General features: G+C 46.4%; 1 protein-coding gene and 7 non-coding genes across 9 annotated transcripts; 7 read left to right on the top strand and 1 right to left on the bottom strand.

The window, feature by feature from the left end:
• The first annotated feature begins 5,164 nt into the window (after positions 1–5,164).
• On the top strand, positions 5,165–15,952 carry RANGRF (RAN guanine nucleotide release factor). Of its 2 annotated transcripts, none has more exons than XM_035135555.2 (6): positions 5,165–5,216; positions 6,942–7,043; positions 8,079–8,195; positions 13,164–13,311; positions 14,255–14,349; positions 14,803–15,952. In XM_035135555.2, exons 2-6 carry the CDS (start codon positions 6,952–6,954, stop codon positions 14,930–14,932), a joined length of 582 nt encoding a protein of 193 aa, XP_034991446.2. In that variant the 5' UTR covers positions 5,165–5,216; positions 6,942–6,951; the 3' UTR covers positions 14,933–15,952. The 2 variants fall into 2 exon arrangements, with proteins under 2 accessions (XP_034991446.2, XP_034991445.2); XM_035135554.2 differs by having other exon boundaries at positions 6,939–7,043.
• On the bottom strand, positions 6,139–6,214 carry TRNAS-UGA (transfer RNA serine (anticodon UGA)). Its single transcript has one exon. It is a non-coding gene; the product is annotated as a tRNA-Ser (tRNA).
• TRNAA-CGC (transfer RNA alanine (anticodon CGC)) lies at positions 8,453–8,524 on the top strand. Its single transcript has one exon. It is a non-coding gene; the product is annotated as a tRNA-Ala (tRNA).
• On the top strand, positions 9,074–9,145 carry TRNAA-UGC (transfer RNA alanine (anticodon UGC)). The gene has a single exon. It is a non-coding gene; the product is annotated as a tRNA-Ala (tRNA).
• TRNAA-CGC (transfer RNA alanine (anticodon CGC)) lies at positions 10,254–10,325 on the top strand. The gene has a single exon. It is a non-coding gene; the product is annotated as a tRNA-Ala (tRNA).
• On the top strand, positions 11,650–11,721 carry TRNAA-CGC (transfer RNA alanine (anticodon CGC)). Its single transcript has one exon. It is a non-coding gene; the product is annotated as a tRNA-Ala (tRNA).
• On the top strand, positions 12,941–13,012 carry TRNAA-UGC (transfer RNA alanine (anticodon UGC)). Its single transcript has one exon. It is a non-coding gene; the product is annotated as a tRNA-Ala (tRNA).
• Positions 13,996–14,068, top strand: TRNAK-UUU (transfer RNA lysine (anticodon UUU)). Its single transcript has one exon. It is a non-coding gene; the product is annotated as a tRNA-Lys (tRNA).
• Positions 15,953–16,502: the final 550 nt, after the last annotated feature.

The raw sequence follows: 16,502 nt of genomic DNA, 5'->3' as shown, positions 1-16,502 counted from the left end.
GCGTGGGAGCATGTGGCTGTGCGTGCACATGCACAAAAGCTATTTCTGGCACACTCCCGACCTGGAAAACGCCGGAAATAGCTTGTGCGCATGTGCAGAAGCCTCCTCCGACCCGAAAGTACACCAGAAATGACGCTTGTGCATGCACACAAGCTATTTCCGTCGCTTTTCCGGGTTGGAAGTCGGCAGCCGCACCGCACCGCGCTGGTAAGAGCGGGCGGCAGCAGCGGGCGGAGGTGGTCTCCGGGGGCCGCATAAAAAAGCCTCAGGGGCCATATGTGGCCCCCGGGCCGTAGTCTGGGGACCCCTGCTCTATCCTTTCCTAATAAAAAGAAAGTGGCTTCCATTGGGCTCACACCCAAAACCCACATGTAAAACAGGCATGATATCCCACAAATTCCAGGGGGGACAGGAACTCTCCCCTAGTTAGGCAGTTAAAAGACTACATGAGCATAAAAAGATTGGGAGTTTTAGAAGACCCTCCACACTCCCTAACTACTGTCCTCCCCCTACCCATAGATCAAGTGCCGGTGGGGCAAAATGCTGTTACACCAGATAATTATTTACATAGCCTTTCTATTCTAGAACACAACCCGATTTTTTTTTACGATTAAGACCTCTCTTACAGAAAACAAACAACACTGCCCCCCCCATGCTGAAAGACATACTGTACTAAGAAAAATAAAATTGACTTACCCTGCGAAGGAAGGGGAAGACATGATTCTATTACTCTCTCCCCTAAGAGTTTCCCCTAGCAGCCTCCCACCCAAGCTGCCTCTCACTTGCAACAGGTGAGAACACTTTATATTGTTTCCTGGTTCCAAAGTGTGTATCTCACCTGCTCCTAGTCACACCATCAGGAGCTGTTAGGGAGGTTGTCCTAATTTCATACCTTTTGAGCTAAATGGACTAAATCGGGTCCTCCCTTAAAGAGGGCACGTGTTGCGGTGAGACCTGGCAACCAAACCCTGTGTTGTGGGTGGGTAGGATTGGATAGCCACAGCACCCAATTGGTAGGTCCCTTGATGCAGGGTTCAATCGGGTCAATGGGACGCAGGCTAAACGTATCAAGGGACCTATATATACCCATTGCACGTGACCCAGAACTTCCTCTTTCGGTGCATGCATCGAACACCCGCCCACCTCTCCCTACTGCTAGGGCTTGTGTGCTTGACCTTGCTATGCCGTCGTGTGGGACAGGGGCACGACAGGAATTTTCCCCACTTGGCTGATTGGCTGGTGCCATTTGGGTTTCGCCTGCCACGTAGCAAATCGTCACAACTTGTAAGGTTGCAGATAGGCTCTGCTTCAGGTGATAGGGATGGGGGAACACTCTCACCATCCCTATGTGAAGGGTTTTCCGTTAAAGGAATCCAGGGTCTCAATGGTGTGGTCAACCCTGTGAGGGGGTTGTGCCTGTGCCCGAGTCCAGGAGGACATCTGGGTGGTAGACATAGCATGTCCCAGGCTTTCCGCCTATCCAGGTGTTCACCCTAGGCTGACCTAGGCTAGTGCCCTGGGTCAGAGCAATGGTGCAGGGAGCTAGTCGAACCAGAGCCTATGCAACCACTCACTTGCTGTAATCAATAAAGTTGTGGCCTGAATTCTGCCAAAAAGCAAACCAAAATTTGAGTCTTGTCTGAATTTATTCAAGGGGGAGGTTTAAAGGTCTTAACACGCAACAGCATGCTGTGAATCAAGAGGAGATCTGTATGGATTTACATTTTTACATGTTGTGTAATTGGGAGAACAGCTTAGATGACTATTTTGGCTTTAAAGTGGTAAAAGTAATAATTGCCTTCTCCTCTTCCCACATTCTCTACTTCTTTTATTCTTCAGGAATTTACAAAACTTCTGCTTGTAGGCTTGTGACCTCTTCCTTTTCCTCTCCCCTGGCACCTCCTGCCCTGTGCCTTTCACAGACAGGAATTCAGCAGGTAGAGCATGGGCGTAGGCAGGGGGGCAGGAGAGGGCAGCTGCCCCCCCCTAGAAGCAAAAAAAATAATGTATTTTACAGACCATAACCAGCACTTTTCCCCTCCAAAAACTGAAGTGGAAAGGGCTTTGCTTTAGCAAGAGCAGCTAAGTCTCCGCTTGCTGGGGGGGGGGGACACAGCAGTAACAAAAACACATCAAATAAATAAAGCAAAGTGGCTACCAGCAAAGTAGTTAAGCAGTTAAGACAATGGAGCAGATTCGATAGCTGACCATTTCACCCTATTGTTCTTAAGTGGGAGTTGTTAATGAGCATTCAGGAGCATTAAGAGTTCTATTGGCGATTTAATGAGGGTGCAGACTCAGAGGATTCAATTTGACTAAGGTGGCTCTGCAAGGCTAAAAAGAAGTGAATAAGAAAGGGGGGCTGTAGCTTTGACAGACACAGTGATGTTTATAAAAAGCATTGGTGTTCCAGTCTGCCCCTCCTCCTGCATCTGTATACTGTAAATCAGGGGTGGCCACCTCCCAAGAGACTCTGATCTACTCAGAGTTTAAAACTGGGGGTGATCTACCCCCTTTTGGGGGGTTCAGGTCAAAGCTGTTGAGTTTTTTTTAAAGGAAGGGAAGCCCTGTTTTGGGGGGTTTAGGTCAAACTTGTTGAGCTTCTTTTAGGAGGGAGGGAGGCCCATTTTTGTTTAGGGCTTCAGGTCATAGTTCAACTTTTTTGAGGGAGGAGGAAAATTTTGGGTGAGCTTTTTTTAGGGGTGCCAGTGACCTACCAGTGATCTACCACAGACATCCAGTGATCTACTGGTAGATCACAATCTACCTGTTGGACATGCCTGCTGTAAATCAAGCAGAGAGAAAGCTGCTTACAAGGCTCCTGTATATGCAGTTCCAGCATCACAGCGTCACCCAGAGGCACCCACAAATATGAGTTATCCCTCTCTCTATTTCTTCCTTCCTTCCCTCCCTCTTCCATCCTTAATAAAATACGGGGGGGGCAGATAAGCCCCACATAGAAAGCCCATCAACATGGGGGGGATGACTCTTTCAAATACGGTATTTACCAGTAATTGGGGGGGGGGCACCTAGGCCTCTAGGAGTTGGATGCTATGCCTAGGAGTAGGACAATTCAAGAAAGCAGAATGATGCATATGCTATGGTAATATATCAATAGAATCATAGAATTGTAGTCGGAAGGGACCACAAGGGTCATCTAGTCCAACCCCCTGCAATGCAGGATTTTTTTCCTAAGGTGGGGCTTGAACCATGGTTGAAATATTATGCTGATATGCAGCAACGCCTCGGAGCCGTCGTGGCTGCAGCCGTGTCTTGCCTCGCCCTCGCCCGCCCTGCCACCCCCTCTCGCCTGCCCGCCCCTCCCGTCCTCTCCAGCCAAGCAGGGTAGCCGCCAACGCTACCAGCCCCAGAAGCACAAGGTGGCCGCTGCTGCCACCGCCACGATGTCATCAGTCCCGCTGGCCCTTTAGCCCCACCCACTTTGTGCCCCCTCCCCTTCCGTGCCTTGGCCCCGCCCCTGAACGACCATGGCTTGCCCCCCCCCCCCCCTAGTTTTGATCCTGGCTACGCCCCTGAGGTAGAGCTTTCCACCCGCATTGAGATGCAGCTCCAGGACAAGCTTCTGCTGCTGAATTTCTGTCTATTAAATGCATGGGAGCGCTTATGAAGAAAATAAGTTGGCTTGCAGAAGATAAAACAGTAACATCAAAAAAAGTTTACAGCTACTTCTAACGGATTTTATATTTATTGTAGCTTTTAAACTTTACTGTACTGACTATGGTGTTGAGCAGGATATAAATTGCTCCAATAAATCAGTAAGATGCTTAAAAAATATTAGGGTAGCAATAAAAAGCAATAAACTGCATAAAACATAAATAATTTCTTTAAAAAACAGCAAAAGGTAGTGTGGAAGTCCAATATTTGTTCTTTCCTTTTTCCTTTTTCCGTAAATTTACATATGTGCATTATGTGAAAAAAGTGGTATAATTTTGTTGAAATTGTAAAAATGGTTATGTCTTTGTTATGTGGAAAATGAATAAAAATTACTGTTGTTTTTTTAAAATATATTAGGGTAGAAAAAGCAGGCATCACCTCTGTCAGCAGGTCTGTGCCTTGAATAGTGGCAAGACAGTCAGACACCCAACAGGTGCAGTTTTCTTATCTCTGTGATGGCAAAAAAGCAGCTTCCGCTTGACACTTCTATATAGCGCAGGCAATAAATATTAATTAATTTATGTATGGTGCTTTTCAAATGTGCTTCAGCTTATAATTGCAACCTGGTTTATAATATAAAACCAGAGGGTAAAAATACCAGCAACACAGAGCATCTTTAAAACAGCAACAATTTAAAAGTTAAATGACCCATCACAATAAAAATTACAATAGCCAGGTGGAAAAACAAAAAAGAAAAAGAAAAAAGGGCAGGGAACCTGCTTCTTTAATAGTTGTGCATTCCAACAGGTGACATGCTACATTTACTAAAATTCCAGCTTCTGCATAACTGTATTAAAGGTGGAGTAACCCTTGCCATTTTTTTTAAAAAAATCACCCCCAAACCATTCAGGTAAGCCAAAGACGCCACATTGTGTGTAGCTACTGGAGTGGGGTGGGGAATGATATGGAAATGAAATTATTCCTGGAATTTTATAATCATGGATATGATTCTATGATATAGAATTATGTTTAATACACCAAAGTAATCGCCTCCCCGTTAAATACGCAGAGCAATCCTCTATGTGGCTACTCAGAAGTTAGTCCCATTGACCTAGGTAAAAGGGTAGGGCATTGCAGCCACAGTTTTATCAAAGTTAAAGATTTTTAAATGAAATAGTAAAAAAGGGAAAGTATCGTAAGAGATAGGATTGGGTAGGAAATGTGTCAGCTTCTGAGTCGCACAGAACGTTTCTCAAGCAGGCACAAGGGGAAGCTCATTCATTCGCTGCTACGCGTATCATTCACCGCCTTTCAAAGCGTCACTGGAGTTAGGCGGGGGCTTAGATTGCTAGAGCCAGTCGCTCGAAACCAGTCGGCTACATCGACCTACGCAATTGGACGGGGCATACGTCAGTCACACTACCTTCTGCGGACGTCACAATCGAATGCACGGAGCGAAGGCGCGGCAGAGTCCAATCCGTAGTTTCTGATTGGTTGGTATGCCTGCAAAACCTTCCGCCTTTGGGCGGGCAATTCATTCGCAGGGTACGATTTAAAGGGGAAGCAGCGACCGGAGCCCTTGAAACGAACGTGACTCAAAGGTGAGCCTGGCCCAGGGAGAGTGGGCCATCCCAATAATCAAGCTGGGAGCCTTTCAATATATATATATATATATCAAAGGAATAGTTCTTCTCCCGGCCCCGTGCAGATTTACAGGAATTCCCTCTTTTCCATGACGTAGCTAAGAAGCGACCTATGGTCCACGGAAGCTTGCGCCGTATTAAAGTTGTCACTCTTCCAGGTGCCACTGGACTCTTCGTCGTTTGTCCCCATCGGCCCGCCTTGCCCATCTCTTCTCCCGTTTAATATAAGCACCTTCTAGATCAGACCAAAAGGCCATCTAGCCCCAGACTCATGTTTCCAACTGGGGGTGGTCAGATGATTCTGGACACGATTAAAAGCAACAGCCCTCCCACCACCTTTCAGGAGTAGCTAGAGTGGTGCCCGCCACATTGTTCAGTTCCAGCCCCAGCCAGCGTGGCTAATTGTAAGGGGTGATAGTCTGCACGGGGTGGTAGTCTCACAAGTGGTAGTCTCACAAGCTCTGGAGGGCACCACATTGACCACCCGTTTTGGAGGATCAAAAAGCTACTAGTTAATACCGTAGACCCTCTGGCTTCCCTCCAGACTCAGGGGTACCCTGCTTCTGAACCTGGAGGGTCCATTAACTCTTCAACCTTGGTTCTCCAGATGTTTGCTTAGCCAATGACTAATTGGTGGTGTAATTGGAGTTGTAGTTCAGCAACATCTGGGTACCCAAGGTTGAAGAAGTGGTTTTAAAAAACCCGCCCATGATGAATTTGTCCAACCCTCTTTTCAAGCTGTCGGAGTTGAGGGCCACACCTTTGTTTATCTTGATGCCATCTTCATGTTCTTAGCAGCATCCTTGTGCTCTTTACATGGTCACATCACTTAGCTCAGAGCTGTCTACATTGCCTGGCAATGGTTCTCCAGGGTTTCACCTGGAAATACCAGGGATTGAACCTGGGACATTCTGCGTTCAAAGCAGATGCTCAGCCACTGAGCCACAGACATTCCCCAAAGTATGGCCCTTCCCTGTATACTCGTATACTCTTTGTAGGCTGTAGGTTGTGTGTGTAAAAGAGCGAGAATATGTAAGAAGTGTATCCATGGCTGTCGGCATATACAATGTTTAAGAACTGGTGCTTGAGTTTGATTTTTCTTCCTCTTCCCCCCATTTCTCCTTTTCCTTGTGTGTCGCGTCACCATACACCTTTTGTCCTTCATATGCTGAAGAGGCACCTCTTTATATCCTGGCCTTGGATGCCTGAGTTATATATTAGAGTAGAAATTGGAGTTCTTGGTAAAGTCCAGAAGTAAAGCAAACATACTTGGTACACTTAGACCTGAGAAACCTCGCTGATGAAGAATCATCGAAACAGGGCCTTGTCCTGATGTTGATATTTACTGGAAGTTATCCTGAATAAAACTTTGTGAAGATTTTTTAAAATTATCCTTTCTGGTCCGAGTTCTTGTAATTTTTCGTTTACTTCTGAGTTATATATTAGGACTCGCCTCTTCCTGTGACGGTGATTTGTTTTAAACTGTTTTTAATATTGTTGTTCTGCGACCTGGGATCTTGTGCTGAAGGGCAGGCAAGAAATCAAATAATTAAATTTTATCTGAAGAAATTAAGCAATTCTTTTTGCCAGGGTATTGGAGGTGATGGCACCTGTATGTTCAGATTCAAATTCCTTCCAAAAATCAGTGCACTCACATGAATCTTTCCCCCACTTTCCTAGCAGGCTGAAGGCCATGGACAATGAGGTGGGTCCACAGCCGCAAGGCCACCCGCTCTTTGGTGGAGCCTTTTCTGCTTTCCTCCCTCCCGGAAGTCTGGATATCAGGTATGCCAAACCCTGGGGGCAGCAGTTTGGTTGAGGGTATCCTCACACCTAAGTTCTTCCAGCAGGGAGTGAACTACTAGAGTTCCCCCATGCTTTGCCCCTAAGCTAAGAAAAGAGGGTGATACCGTAGACTCGCAGGCATGTCAAACCTGCAGCCCTCCAGATGTTTTGGCCTACAACTCCCATGATCCCTAGCTAGCAGGACCAGTGGTTGGGGAAGATGGGAATTGTAGTCCAAAACATCTGGAGGGCCGCAGGTTTGACATGCCTGCATTCCCTTGCATTTTTTAAAAAATACAATACACAATTAGCTTGTGGATTTAATAGGCCTAAGAGATTGTGCTAACTTATAGCTCATATGTTTCCCCCTTCCCTTGCCATCCTATTAATTAAAAAAAGGATTGGACACGATCATGTAAGATGATGATGGTGATTTTATTTATACCCTGCCCATTTGGCTGGGTTTCCCCAGCCACTCTGGGCAGCTTACAGCATATATAAAACATAGTGAAACATCAAGCATAAAAAAGGGCTGCCTTTCAGATGTCTTCTAAACATTGTATTGTTCTTTATCTCCTTCACATCTGAAGGAGAGGTGTTCCACAACCGAGGAAGGCCCTCTGCCTTGATGGGCTTATCAATGGCTGTCAGGCATGATTATGATAAATAGAGCATCCATAAGCAGGCGCAGTATACCTCAAATTACCAGGTGCTGGAAGGAAGTGGCAAAGTGTGGCTGTTATCATTGGGGTCTGTTTGGGGCCATCTGGTTAGGCTCTGTTGGAGCAGTCCTTTATCTTCTTGACATCCACAGGGAGGGCACTACAACCAAGAAGGCCTTCCGCCTGATTCTCTTTAACTTCGCTTCTCGCAGTGAGGGAACCAGCAGAAGACCCTCGGAGGAGGACCTCAGTGTCCAGGCTGAGCGATGGGGAAGCCTCATAAAGGGTGCTGATACCTTTAGCCCACCTGCCCAACCTTAGCAAAGTCAATCTTACTTGATTCTCCCATCTTATCCAACTTTTTCCCTTGCAGTGAGATGCGCCAGGTCCCCGACAACCAGGAAGTCTTTGTTCACCCCAGCACAGATCAGAGTGTCATCGTAGAACTTCTGGAGTACCAGGCAGATGTCCCCGATGAAAATGCTGCCAGGTTTGTGATGAGAATTGCAGTCCTTTTGTTGCGAAACGGAGTAAAGTTTTGCAGGAAGAACCCTAATCCTAAACTGACTAACTGAGATTTAAATACACACTTCACCTGCTCAGAGAAATCTATCTTATCATCACACAGGAATCGCTTCCCAGGAACCGCCTCAAAGCAATTTTGCAATAATAAATGCAATAATATGTCAGGCAGATCACCATGCAAGGCCACTCTTAGCCTGCAGTAACAGAGCAAAAACAGGAGAAGGGGATGTAGCTCAGTGGGAGAGCGTGTGCTTCGCATGTACGAGGTCCTGGGTTCAACCCCCAGCATCTCCAGATTTTTTGAGGAGGGAAGAAACATCTGTTCTCCAGCACATCTTTCCTGAAGTGTGCTGCTTTTTCTTTTTTAAAATCCCTTTTTAAGACTTCACTAGGGGTGTGTGGTTTGATTCTTCCCATCCCTGCTTTTAACGTGCTGTTTTAGGAATGCTAAAATATTTCACTTGCTTTTCCGCCCTGCACCTTTGGATGGTTATTAAGGCAGGACAAAAATGGAGGTTGTCCATGGCATCTTATGGTCTTCTAGAGATTTATTTGAACTGGGGGAAAGAAGAGAATGATTGTGAAATCATTCCCCACCAGCAGGGAAGTATAGGTCACATCTACCCCATAGATCTAAAGCACTCTAATGCCACTTTAATTGTGGCTTCCTCCCAAGGAATCCTGGGACCGCTAGTTTGTTGAGAACTACAGTTCTGGGAACTGTAGCTCTGCGAAGGGTATCCTAACGACACCTTAGCGCCCTTAACAGACCAATAATGAGAAAAGTGACCACGTGGTGGCACAGATCAACCAACCTGAGAATGGTCAGCATGTGGTGAGCCAGGGGATGTAGCTCAGTGGTAGAGCGCATGCTTTGCATGTATGAGGTCCTGGGTTCGATCCCCAGCATCTCCACTTTTTGTTACTCCTTGCTGTGCAGGGAATAATAATAATAATAATAATAATAATAATAATAATAATAATAATAATTTATTATTTATACCCCGCCCATCTGTCTGGGTTTCCCCAGCCACTCTGGGCGGCTTCCAACAGGATATTAAAAACACAGTAAAAGATCAAACAAAAACTTCCCTAAACAGGGCTGCCTTCAGGTGTCTTCTAAAAGTCAAATAGTTGTTTATTTCTTTGACATCTCCACAGGTTCCACAGGTAGGTGCAACTACCGAGAAGGCCCTCTGCCTGGTTCTCTGTAACTTTGCTTCTCGTAGTGAGGGAACCGCTAGAAGGCCCTCAGCACTGGACACAACGATGGGGGTGGAGGCGCTCCTTCGGGTATTCTGGGCTGAGGCCATTTAGGGCTTTAAAGGTCATCACCAACACTTTGAATTGTGCCCGGAAACGTACTAGTAGCCAATGTACATCTTTCAGGATCAGTGGTATATGGTCTCGGCATGCACTCCCAGGCACCAGTCTAGCTGCTGCATTCTGGATTAGTTGTAGTTTCCGGGTCACCTTCAAAGGTAGTCCCAAGTAGAGCACATTGCAGTAGTCCAAGGGAAATGACTGAGGGAGATCAGCCTAACAAAGGGAACTGGTCTGACAGGTTCAGCAGCTGCTTATGCTGGATTCCAAACCTCACCAGCTACAGAATCACAGGCCTGGAAGTGACCCACAGATATCATCCAGGCTCTTCCCTATCCTTTAACACCACACACACACACACACACACACACACATCTATCTATCTATCTATCTATCTATCTATCTATCTATCTATCTATCTATCTATCATCTATCTATCTATCATCTATCTATTGCCTGCATTGCAGGGGGTTGGACTAGATGACCCATGAGGTCCCTTCCAACTCTACAATTCTATGATTCCGACAATAGGTATGTTTTGACAAGTGACAGGTTTTAAACTATACTTTCCTTTTTAATGCAAGTTGCTTAAATCCCCCCCCCCTTTTCCTCACCTAGTTGGCAGCAATGTGCTGTCAAAGGTTTTCTTTCATTTGCATTAGTGGTAGATATTTTAGTGAAGACACTGCAGGCCCAGGAAGGGGATGTAGCTCAGTGGTAGAGCGCATGCTTCGCATGTATGAGGTCCTGGGTTCAATCCCCAGCATCTCCAGGGTGGTTCTTTTCCCCCCCATTGCATCCACTGCGACTGGAACACAGGAATGTTCTTCTTTTTTTTTAAGAAGACACTCTTAATACTATTTTTTTTATAAAAAAAATGCTTTAGCACATACACACATGGGGTTAGTGAAAATCAAGTAAATAAATAAAAACATTTAACTAAAAGTAGAAATTGTAGAAAGGTTTTGACGGATTTTTCTGAGCACTTGGGGTCCAAAGAAAGTAATTTTGCTGAGACATTTCATTCTGAAACTGCTAGGCAGAGCCAGACAGAGGATGATGACAGGTGAGTGTTCTGTCCGCACCCCACCCCCGTCCCCCAAAACATATATCCTGGCTATTCCCATGCATACACAGTTAGCACCCCCTTGTTCTTTCTCTGCACCCCTGGAATGGGGGCCATTAAGACAGGACAGAAAGCGATCTGATTTTTAACTGCTTCTAGCCACTATGTGCTGCCTTCAAATTGCAGAGTTAAGAAAGGATTTACAGTGCGGTCCTCGGCAGGTTTTCCAGGGTGTACGCTGGACCGCATTCAGGGGTGCTTTTCCCCAGAGGAAGTGTCCCAGCCTTAAACGTTGTGTGCGAGGAGAAAAGCCTAAAACACATAGAAGGAGATGTGATCCTTGGAGCTGCCCTAGAGGTCCTTAATGCTAGAATTGAACACATTACACCACCAGCCAGGATAGAGGTTCTTTCTCTGCTTCCGCAGATCATGGAGGCTCTGTCTAAACCACGGATCGGCTCGCCGATCAGAAGGTCGGTGGTTCGAATCCCCGCGATGGGGCGAGCTCCTGTTGCTCGGTACCAGCTCCTGCCCACCTAGCAGTTCGAAAGCACATCAAAGTGCAAGTGGATAAATAGGTTTATAGGTAAATGGCATTTCCGTGTGCTGCTCTGGTTCGCCAGAAGCGGCTTAGCCACATGACCTGGAAGCTGTCTGCAGACAAACACCAGCTCCCTCGGCCTATAGAGCGAGATGAGCGCCACAACCCCAGAGTCGTCCGCAACGACCTAACAGCCAGGGGTACCTTTAACTTTACCTTTAAGAGGGTAAATGAATGTCAAGCATAAATGAGTTTCTGGATCTGTTTGGGGTGTGTGTGTCCCACTGCCTAGGTAGGTAGGTAGGCAGACAGCTAAATATGCTCCTTCTGCTTGGATAAGAGACAGATGCTAATTTCTAGCTTCCTGTTTTAATGTAGCCTGAGGCTTGATGATCCCTTCCTCACCCAGCTAGCAACAATGGGTTCTCAGAGACACATTTAGTTTGTTGAACAATAGATGCTTTGGTGGAGGCCTCATAGACCCAGGAAGGGGATGTAGCTCAGTGGTAGAGCGCGTGCTTCGCATGTATGAGGTCCTGGGTTCAATCCCCAGCATCTCCACCTTCTTTCCTTTTTAAAAACTGTTCCCCCCCCCAAACAATTACAAATACAGAAAACTATAAGCATGGTCTTCTCTAGACACCCCCCCCCCCAAATTATCCAGATTGCAGTGCGGAGGGGGGGGGGAAGACACACAAAATGGTTGGCAGCGTACAAATGAAGCAGTTAGCTATGACAAAGTCCCAGGTTTGTGGGCCGTCTTTGTCTCACGGGCATAGAAAAGTACGTCTTTAGTTTTAGGGGCTTTCCTCCTACTATTTGGGGGTTTGCAGAGTTCTTAACATGGGGTACAAAGAGGATGTTGGTTGGACTAGAAGATGGCCCTTTGGATCTCCTTTCAGCTCCGCAGTTCTATGATTTTATGCCTTCAAGCTTGCACGTTCTGCTAAGTGTTTTACAAAAACCCCAAGATCAAATCAACTGGGTGGATATGACGTAGCCTTAAAAAACACACACATACACCAGGATTTGTTTTGAGTACTAGAATTGAGCTGAGCTCACAGTCCCTTCACAGAATAATCCCATTCCTGGTTATTCTTCCTTCTTTTCAAGAGAAACCTAATCTGAAAAGATGGGTGCCATTTGTTCCTGCCCTTTTAAAACTATTGGGAGTCAGGCATCCTTGCTGATCTGTGGCAAGCCACCCTGCTCCCTACTCCTGTTCTAGATAACATCTAAAGAGACAGAATGAAGAAGAGCAACCCCCCCCCCATTTTAAATGTGTGGACATTTAACGTTCAGGGGCCAGTGGAAGAATATTTCAGGCTTCCAGTTTTCAATTGCTGTTCTTCAGTGAAGGACCTTTAAAAGGGAGACTCCACTGTGAAACAGCTGAATTAGAACTTAACAGGAAGTTTGATTTTCATAATATAGGCATGAATTGAGACAATGGTCTCACTATAAGTATTAACCATCTTAGGGTGACTGTTTTATTACCAAAATGGCTGCTGTGGTGGGTGGTACTTTGCGTACATTTAATCTTTAATTGGATTGTTACAGATTGTTCTTTCTGCATTTTATCGCCCTTGGAGCGCCACTGCTTAGAACTCTTCCCTCTACACCCATTAGGACAACAACACACTGTTTCTATATTATGAAAGACTTAACAATTTAGTTTGTTTCTGTGCAATTTTTTCATTTCCCCTTGACTATCTTGTGTAAGGTGAGGAACAAATGGAACAAACCATGAGAGACCTCCCAGCCTGTAACAACAGGAAGTGGGGATGTAGCTCAGTGGGAGAGCGCATGCTTTGCATGTATGAGGCCCTGGGTTCGATCCCCAGCATCTCCAGTTTTGCTGAATCTTTCCTGGGAAATGCTGGATGGAGTGTGAGGCTTGATCTCTCGGCTTATCTATAAGATACTGTACGTCACCTGTTGGTCTCTTTCCATGACTAAGACTGGTTTTCACATCTTCCCCCCCCCTCCCCTTTACCAACCAGATATCACTTTGAGGACATAGCTGGTCCTTCTGCCAGTGCTGAGATTTTGAGCCAGGAAGCGTTTGCCCCCCACCTCCTGGCTCTGGAAGGCTGCAGCAGTGCCTGGGGCCTCACCGCCCGCCAGCTGGTGGCAAAGTTCGATGAGGAGGTGGGTATCAGGGCTGCCTGAATAGAACTTATCAGGAACTTTGATTCTATCAGTATAGACCTAAATAGGGACAGGGGTTTCCCACCCCAATGCAGGCATAAATTACCCTAGCAGTGTTGCCTGGTTATCAGTTGGGAATTTTTCTCCCCAAGGATTGCTCAAGTTTTCTCCAAGGTCTGCTCAGGGGGGCAGAGAGGTTGCCTTATTTATTTATAAAAATATATCCTGCTTTGTCATTGTGGGGGGCGTGGTGGACCAAAGTGGCTTACAGCAAGAGTATTTATATATAATAAACAAAAAGCACACAACAAGTTAAAATTAAATGCCTGCTGAATTTTTTTCCCTATGCCATCCAACTTATGTAGGCAATCAAAAAACATAGTTGATGAACTATGTTTTTAAATTGCCTACATAAATTCTATGGCATGGAAAAAAATTCCAGCAGGCAGTCAATGGTTAAAAAAAGAAGGTGTCTGCTTAGAACTCTTTTTGGAAGAGGGACTCCAAACTTAGTTTCCTCCTCTTTTCCCTTTCTCTTTCTTTCTCACTAGAGGTGGGATAAGGAACTTGTGGCTTTCCAGACACTGCAAGACTCCCATCCCTGATCACTTGCCACGCTGGCTGTGGCTGATGGGAGTCCAAACAGCAGCTGGAAGGCCACAGGTTCCCTGTCCCTCACCCAGAGCCTAGGTAGCTCAGTTGGTAGAGCATCAGACTTTTAATCTGAGGGTCCAGGGTTCAAGTCCCTGCTTGGGCGTTACCCATTTTTTGTGGCTGAGTTCAATCCCCAGCGCTGCCAGATAAGGCTAGGATTCGGAAGGACCAGTTTTTAAAAGCCGGGAGAGAGGGCCTTCTCTTTTCAACCTTCCTCTGAAGGATGCTAGGTGATCAGAAAACAGAAGGCCGTTCCCAAGGGCTTTGATGACTCCCTTTTCGCTTACAGGCCAAGAACGAGGTGACACTACATTTGGTCTTGCTGCGCCTGCCCCAGTACGAGACAGACCTGCTTCTTACCTTCAACAACCCCACCTATATCCAGTGAGTATGCAGACTGAGGACCACATTCACTTCTCCCTCTTCTTCATCCAGGCAAGCAAGGACACATTGACCAGCCGGGCAGAAATACTCGAGGAGGGTGTGACTGGGGAAGAGTCTCAAGAGCCAGAAACAGAGGCTGGGAGGGCAATATTTGGCTCCAAGGAGGGCTGAAGTTCTGCACCCCTGCTTTAAAACAGATAAGAGCCCTGCTAGGCAGGCTCCTGGTGCAGGGCTTTTTAACATCTTAAAGGTGCCAGTCCTCATGGAGGAATTCTGCATTGCTTCTTGAACACACGGGCACAGCAGGAAGGAAAACACTTTGCAGAGATGGTGGTAAAGAGGCAGAGGCTGGCTCTGTGTGTGTGTGTGAGAGAGTGAGTGAGAGAGAGAGAGAGAGAATTTGGAGTACTCCTAGAGTAACACACCCCCTTCCCTTTTTTCCTCCGGTGCCAGCCCTCTAAGCAGCAGCGCAGCCCCAGGAACAGAGGTTCCAGCTTCTCCTTCTCATCCTCCGTGGACAGTGGAGCATTTCCACACCTTCGTACGCAGCGTGCAGCTTCTCAACCCCGGCATCTTCGGTTAGGACACCTGCAGGATGCAGCCGCGTACCATCTGTTCTGCAATCCCAGAATCGTTTTGGGTGAAGTCTCTTAAGGAGGCTACTTCTGGTTAAATGTCTGGATCATCCATCTGCTGCTTCGGCTCTCTGGACATGGATTCCAATTGCCCAAGGGACATTTGCATGGCAGAGGGCGGTTTCGTGGCACCTCCGCTCCCAGAAGGTGGTTTCAGGTCTCCCCCCTGCCTTTGGACGTTATTGGCCTGCTGTGCTTCCGTTTGCCTTTGGAAGGGGGTCTATTCCTCTCAGCTCCAACTATGTATCCCACCCAGTTCAGGGAGGGAAGCTGGACTTGTCCTTCCAGGTTGCTGCACCTGTTTGCCAGTGTATCAACCACCTTATCCAACCTGCCTTTTGAATCTCCTGCAACAAGGGCGTTTTGGTGTATCAGTCCGTTAGAACAAAATTCAGAGTCAATTAAAAAAACAAAACAAGATGCCTTTTATTTGGACCAACCAATGTTTATAATATGGGGGTATAAGCTTTTAGAGTCATACATAGTAAATTATTGGGTTTGAGGATCAAAAGCAGATGTTTATGAGATGTTGCTTTTATTTTTTCTTTCCTACACATCCTCACCCCCCTGTTGTCGATATTTCAACTAAGGTGGTTCGTTCAGGCTTCTTTAGGTTATTTATTGCCCTGTGCTAGAGTGTCAAGTTGCACAGGGGCATGCTGGGAAAAGCCATCCTTTGAAAATGTATAAAAAAAGATATACTTCTAAGTCTTGCATTAAAAACCCAGTCATATATAGTGCTAACTGGAATTCATAGGTCCATTTATTTTAGGAATGATGCATATGGATTGCAAATAAATGTTACTCCAATGATAACTGGAATAAAGACCTTGCCACCTCTTCTTCCTGGGGCTGCAGCTATTAGAGCATGAGATGAGCTAGATTTACACACCCTGCCACGCCATTAGCCATGCTTGCTGGAGCTGATGGGAGCTGTAGTTCAGCAACATCTGGCGGGCCAAAGGTTTTCCACACCTGTGGTAAAAGCACCTTTTCTTAGCGTTTGTGTGGTTTGTTGCGATACTACGTGGTTTAGTCACAATCGTGATAAAACCCTGGATCTCCTACATCTTTGGACAGCTGTCACTCTCCCTCCCCCCCCCCCAGCAGATTTGAGAGGGTGGAATCAAAAAGTAACATGAATTGCCATCTCCCGAGAATTGAATTTTAATTCTAGCTGAGACTGGGAGTAGTGGAAGGAGAAATATTGCACTCTAGCGCCACCCAGGGGCTGGCCTACTGCAACTGGATTCTCATGGACACAGGAGGCCTACCTACTACAATGGTTGCTATGGAAACGCCTTTGTGAGGCTCGGCAGGCCTCTTTATCTAAAATGTGGGGCTGGCCTCTTCAGCCACAAATCTTTCTTTGATTGCTTCTTGCTTGGGGCTGTGGGGGGCAGCTGGCCAAGGACTTAGCAGACCATAATAAGCAACTCGCAGCAGGCTACCTTCAGCTTGGCTGGCTGGCCTGTAGAGAGAGGGGGCTGCTTTGGGTGCAAAAATCCTAAAACATGC

Source organism: Zootoca vivipara, chromosome 13 (genome assembly GCF_963506605.1).
Source record: "Zootoca vivipara chromosome 13, rZooViv1.1, whole genome shotgun sequence".
In the NCBI taxonomy this organism is placed as follows: domain Eukaryota; kingdom Metazoa; phylum Chordata; class Lepidosauria; order Squamata; family Lacertidae; genus Zootoca; species Zootoca vivipara.
This window is presented reverse-complemented; position numbering and strand designations above follow the sequence as displayed.

Excerpts from the sequence above, each read along its gene's own strand:
- RANGRF (XM_035135555.2), top strand. The coding sequence starts at position 6,952 with ATGGACAATGAGGTGGGTCCACAGCCGCAAGGCCACCCGCTCTTTGGT. Across the intron at positions 7,044-8,078 it reads CCCGGAAGTCTGGATATCAG|TGAGATGCGCCAGGTCCCCG; the intron begins GTATGCCAAACC and ends TTTCCCTTGCAG. Across the intron at positions 8,196-13,163 it reads CCCGATGAAAATGCTGCCAG|ATATCACTTTGAGGACATAG; the intron begins GTTTGTGATGAG and ends TTTACCAACCAG.